Raw genomic sequence first — 5,359 nt, forward strand, 5'->3', positions numbered from 1 at the left:
GGCAACAGGCCCTGATCCCATGGCTGAGCTGGCTCCAAACCCTCTCCAGAGCACAGGACACACACAGGCTTCCCAAACACGCTGCTGTGACAGAGGACACAGCTCCCAGCACTGCACGATCCCCTACCTCCCTCAGACACCACTTACCTATAATCTAGAGGCTTTTCAAACTTGTCAGAGGGTTTCAGGCCTTCATACACCTGCAATAAACAGAGATCAAGGCTGGTATCCCTTCTCCAGAGGAACTGGTGACAGGTGAAGGCGGCAGGAAATGGGGCTGATAACTACATGGTCTAGGAGCCCTTCATTTTTTCTTTGAAAGAGAACATAAATTACACTGCTAACCACCTTCTGGAGCTTTCTGGCCTTGGAGGCACGTTGAGCACATATTAAACCTCACAGCAGTGTGGGCCATTTGTGCACATGAAGAGCAATAGCCCCTTTGGAGGTGGGGGGAGAATGACAATAGGAAGATCAACATTCCTGTAAAACCACAATGCAGGGCTGCATGCAGCTGCATTGTCACTGTCACACAGGAATTCTTTGCTGCCCTTTCAGTGTAATGAGATTGTTACGCTCTGCATTAGCAGCATGCAGCAGAGAGCTATGGGATGGAGACTTCAACTCAGAGATCCCAATTCTCTCCTAGATGTTATTGCTGGACATGGGACCACCAGCAAATGTAACTGTAGAGCCTACGAGTCATGCAAAGAGGCCTTGAGGACTCCAGGTATCTCCAGTTCCACCCACCACTATGTAGATGGGATGCCCCCCTCGCCCCAGAGCAGCAGGGACCCCTCCAGGGGGGACAGTACCTGGGTGAAGACAGCATTCTTGCAGCTGGGGTCCAGGGCAGGGTTGTCTCGGTGCTCCATAGCCAGGCGCCGGTTAATATAGAGCCGTGGCATGAAATTGGGCTTGCTTGTCTCCGAGTCCTTCAGACACTGGGTGATGAGAGCTGTGCGCCTCTTGGACAGCAGCAGGAACTGCTTGATATGCTGCCAACAGGTATGTCCAAAACGTCAGAAGTCCCCAGTATCCAAAACAAGTCACCTACTTCCTACTGAAGCCACTGCCCAGTCCTCTCTCCATCAGTTGTCTTCTGATGCTCACACTCCAGCGGTGCTTGGGCTCTCCTTCACCCTCACTCTCACCAGAGTATTGGTCTTACTATGCCTCCTATTTGTAACCAAACAAAGCTTATCTAAACAAGCAAGGATCCTCAAAAGGTTTGGGTCTTATGATGAGGAATTACAGTGCTCCCTGACACCAGGCCTAGAAACACACAGAACGGGACCACCCCTGCAATGCCCAACACCTGTATTCTGGGAGAGGATGCAAAGAAAACTGGAGGAATGAACTCAGTCCTATGAGAAAGATGGAAATCAAAAGCTTACTGAAGCCAGAAAGAAGCTACTGGTAAAAGTCTTGCCACTTGGACACAGCCAGCTGAAAATGCTGGCAGCAAGTGCGGGAACAGCGTGTCCTGGGCTGAGATCTTTGAGGGGATGCGTGTCCAGCTCACATGCTCAGCACTGTTACAGTCCAAGTTCTTCTGAGGGTAAAGCGCTCAGGTTTGAGCTACACGTTTCCACATCAGGAAACTTGCCTCTGAACAGTGCTGCGTTTCACAGCTTTACTAAACGAGCCCAGCCAGGTATTTCCCTCCAGCTGCTTTAAAGGCAACAAGCACCGATTGCCTCCCCTGCCACAGCCCAAGCGCAACTGCTGCGTCCGACTGAAGCCCCGCAAGACTCAGAGGGAATCGCTCACCTTGAGTTTGCTGAACGTGCCAACAGTGTGGTCCCAGGCTGGCACCAAGTGATGCAGGACACTGTCCAGGAGCTTGATGAACCTAAATCCCAAAGAGGAAGGTTTTGCGACACAGGAGGCACAGGGATCTGCACAAGCCTATTCCAAACCAGACACCCCTGGACACAAGCAGAAAAATAACAACAGACCCAAACCCAGCACAGCATCATGTTTCACATCACAGAGCCTTTGGGACTCAATTCCCACTCCCTGGGCACTGCAGGGACCTTATGCCCCTTGCAAAGGGCTCTGTGTGCACCTGCCCCACACACCACACGGATGTGCTGTGCTTCCAATGCACAAGACACTGAACTTGAGCTGCAAAGTTCCTCTGAAGGTGCAGGGGAGTTACCCCAAAAAGCCCACTTTGTTCCCCAATGACTCTGTTGTTTTCCCCAGGGTCCAGGCTGCCCGTCCCAAGGAGACCCACGCTTTACAGCTTCCAGCCACGCTTGTGCTGGAGATGGCATCAACCCCTACATGCGAGGCCGCCCCACTTGCCTGCCCCCCTCCATGCAGTACCTTTGAATGAGCACGGCCCGTCGGTACAGCAGGTCAGGGTCCGTCCCTTCTAGGCGAGGGTAGCGCACTAAGTTGGGCAGCTGGAACATGTCAGCACTGAGCCCCAGGTCTCTCTGTCGGGAGGATTTGATTTTGATGCCTCGGAGGCGAACATCAATCCCATCATCTGCCAAGGAAGATCAGGGGTGGTACGCTAAGAGCATGAGAAAGCAAGCCCTCCAGCATGGAGTGTCTGTAAGCAAAAAGCACCAGGAATGGGACCAGCTCCACCAGCTCTGGGGGTGGGCACTGAGAGCCTGAAATACCTCTGTGAAGAAGAAGCAGGGCATTACAGTAGAGAAAAAACCAGAAGGTAGAGAAAGCTAGGATGAAACCTGAGAGCTTGGAAACCTCCAGGTCCCCCTGGATTTTCCCATGGTTCTGCTGTACCTCATCTGAAACAGCCCGCAGGGTCAAGAAGTACAAGCCACAAGAATAAACACTTAATGTACAGTATCCTAGAGGTGCATTATGTGTGTGCCCATAGCACCCAGCCCTACCTCTGCACTCCACGATCCGGATCTCGATGACAGGCAGGTGCGTTGTCATGTCCTCCAGGACACACACGTCCCCAATGTAGCTCCTGCAAACACAGCACAGACGAGGGCTGCAGAGCTGCTCCCTCACCCATCCTGCCAAAATCCTCTCAGCTGCTCGTAAGGGAAGAGAGTCTGAAATGGGAGCCTGTGGAAGGAACCCAGACTCAGTTGCCTACAGCGTGGCCTATATTGAATGTCTTAAACCTATATTGAATGTCTATTTTGAATGCCTGGTGCCTCAGGTCCAGGTGACATGATCCCGATGGATCCCACAACTGGATCAGGGGAGCCCTGACAACTGTGACATCTGCTGCTTTAGATACAGTGAACCCACAGCTCAGAGGGAAGGAGGCCTGTCACAAGGCTCTGGGCCTCTTAATCGGGGCTGGTGCTGGCGTTACTGCTTAGGGCCAGGTACCCAGCACCTCTGGCCCCTGCAAGGTCTCCCATGCTGCCCTTGCCACCCCCATCCACTCACTCATCGATGCCAACGTCGTTCAGCTTCTTCAGATTGTCCCCCTCGCCCCCATACACAGCAACACGCTTGGGCATGAAGTTCTCATCAGTGGTATCCACTGTCAGCAGGAGCTTCCTGCAGAGGGAAGCGTGAGATGAGAAGATGGCTCTGCATCTGAACACCCATCACTGAATGACAGGATCACAAGACATGAGGAGCTGGAAGGGCCCTGGAAAGCTGATCCAGTGCAACCCCTGCCACAGCAGGATCACCAGAGCAGTCACACAGGAACACGGCCAGGGCTTTGGGTGTCTCCACACAAGGACACTCCACAACCTCTCTGGGCAGCCTGGGCCATGCTCCAGAACCCTCACACTCACAAAGTTTCTCCTCATCTGCAGCTGGAACCTCCTGTGCTCCAGCTTGGGACCATTGCCCCTTGTCCTGGCATTGGCCATCCCAGAGCAGAGCCTGGCTCCTTCCTCCTGACACTGCCCTTTCCCAATGGATCCCCAGGAATGAGGGCACCCCTCAGTCTCCTCTGCTCCAAGCTCAAGAGCCCCAGCTCCCTCAGCAGGAGATGCTCCACTCTCTCCTTCCCTTTGTGGCCTGTTCCTGATCATACTTGTTATCGAGCGCACGCAGCTGGTGCTGGGATGCCCAGGTACCTGTGATGACGCTACGACCCCTTCAAGCCCAGATGCAGAGCAAGGGTAGAGGGACAGGGAGGGCAGGGCAAATTTGGGCCACGATGGGCTCGTGCAAACGCGAGCACGCAGGGGAGAGGAGCCTCACTTGACAATGGTGCCTTTCTTCATGTTGAGCCGCACCCAGTGCTGGCCCTGGGAGCCGTCGCTCTCCCAGTATGTGTCGGCGTGGCTGTCGGTCAGGCATGACACATTGAAGTCCTCCTGGAAGAGGGCAGGGAAATAAAGGAAGATCAGATGGGGGTACCATTGACTTCCCTTTAGTGGTTACTCTCATCATGAATCTTGGAGCCAGAGGGCATGACACTGCCCCGTTCCCTTTGCTGGGCTGTGGGTAGACATAGGGAGTACAAAGCACACAGGACACTGGGGCTGACCCTCTGGAGGGCCACAGACACTGCACAGAATATCAAACCCTCCCTAAAATCAGCTTAGCAGCTAATAGTAGCATTTCCTTCTCAGACCACAGCACCTTCAGGGGCTGTATTACACAATATGCTGCATGACACTCCCCAGGCTTCTCTCCCACATCCTCAAACACAGCCCAGAGCGGCACACCAAGCACCAGCCGCGCTCCCCAGCCCCATGGCACAGCGGGGCTGATGAAGCCTTGTCCCTTTAACCCACCGTGTAGGACGAGACGTCGATGCTGTCCACGTACTGCTTGACACTGCCCAAGTTCTCATCCTCCTTCCCAATGTGATCATACAGGAAATGCACCAGGTCTTCATCACATTCGTAAGTCCATGTTGGAGGCACAAACCTACCAGGGAAAAGGGATTAATGGGTCTGGAGAGCCAGGGACAGCCAGGCTAACAGGTCAGGAAAGGCAGGCCCATGTCCTGCTTGCCTTGCTCTGGCCCTGTTTTCTGCTTTGAGCAGGCTTATCTAGGACAAGACGGTGCCAAGCAGAGCTGTGCCCCCCTCCTTCCCCCAGTCTGTAGGAGATGGCTGCTTGAGCAGACAGCAGCCTGCACTCAACCACAACAGAAGCTGGAAACAGCTCATACCGAAGCTTCTCTACCGCAGCCTCATCCTGCTCCATGGGCTTGGGCTTTGCTCCGAGGCGCAGGGAGTACGTCAGATCCACCACCTGCTCCCATCTGAAACAACCCAGAGAAGGGGGAGTGAGAAAATCCCAGGTGAAAGGAGGAGCTGGTGGTCGAGGAGCAGCTGGAAGAGGAAGATTTGGGTTTAAAGCCCCACTGCACGCCATCCTCCATCACGTCCAGCCTCATCCACCACCCATTCCTCTCCAACCACCTCTACTTGCAGCCCACACC

The 5,359-nt window shown here is 54.1% G+C and overlaps 1 protein-coding gene across 1 annotated transcript in view; it reads right to left on the minus strand.

Moving 5' to 3' along the window:
* The window catches only part of HECTD3 (HECT domain containing E3 ubiquitin protein ligase 3), a gene marked incomplete at its 5' end in the record, with an annotated part of 9,738 nt that overhangs the window by 4,126 nt on the left and 253 nt on the right, over positions 1 to 5,359 (minus strand). Inside the window, 9 exons of the mRNA XM_010190612.1 lie at positions 148 to 200; positions 816 to 998; positions 1,774 to 1,855; positions 2,335 to 2,500; positions 2,874 to 2,956; positions 3,391 to 3,504; positions 4,165 to 4,280; positions 4,704 to 4,839; positions 5,087 to 5,179. Of these exons, the coding sequence (XP_010188914.1) occupies positions 148 to 200; positions 816 to 998; positions 1,774 to 1,855; positions 2,335 to 2,500; positions 2,874 to 2,956; positions 3,391 to 3,504; positions 4,165 to 4,280; positions 4,704 to 4,839; positions 5,087 to 5,179 (1,026 nt within the window). The remainder of the gene's footprint in view (positions 1 to 147; positions 201 to 815; positions 999 to 1,773; positions 1,856 to 2,334; positions 2,501 to 2,873; positions 2,957 to 3,390; positions 3,505 to 4,164; positions 4,281 to 4,703; positions 4,840 to 5,086; positions 5,180 to 5,359) is intronic.

Source organism: Mesitornis unicolor, unplaced genomic scaffold (genome assembly GCF_000695765.1).
Source record: "Mesitornis unicolor isolate BGI_N332 unplaced genomic scaffold, ASM69576v1 scaffold33198, whole genome shotgun sequence".
NCBI lineage: Eukaryota > Metazoa > Chordata > Aves > Mesitornithiformes > Mesitornithidae > Mesitornis > Mesitornis unicolor.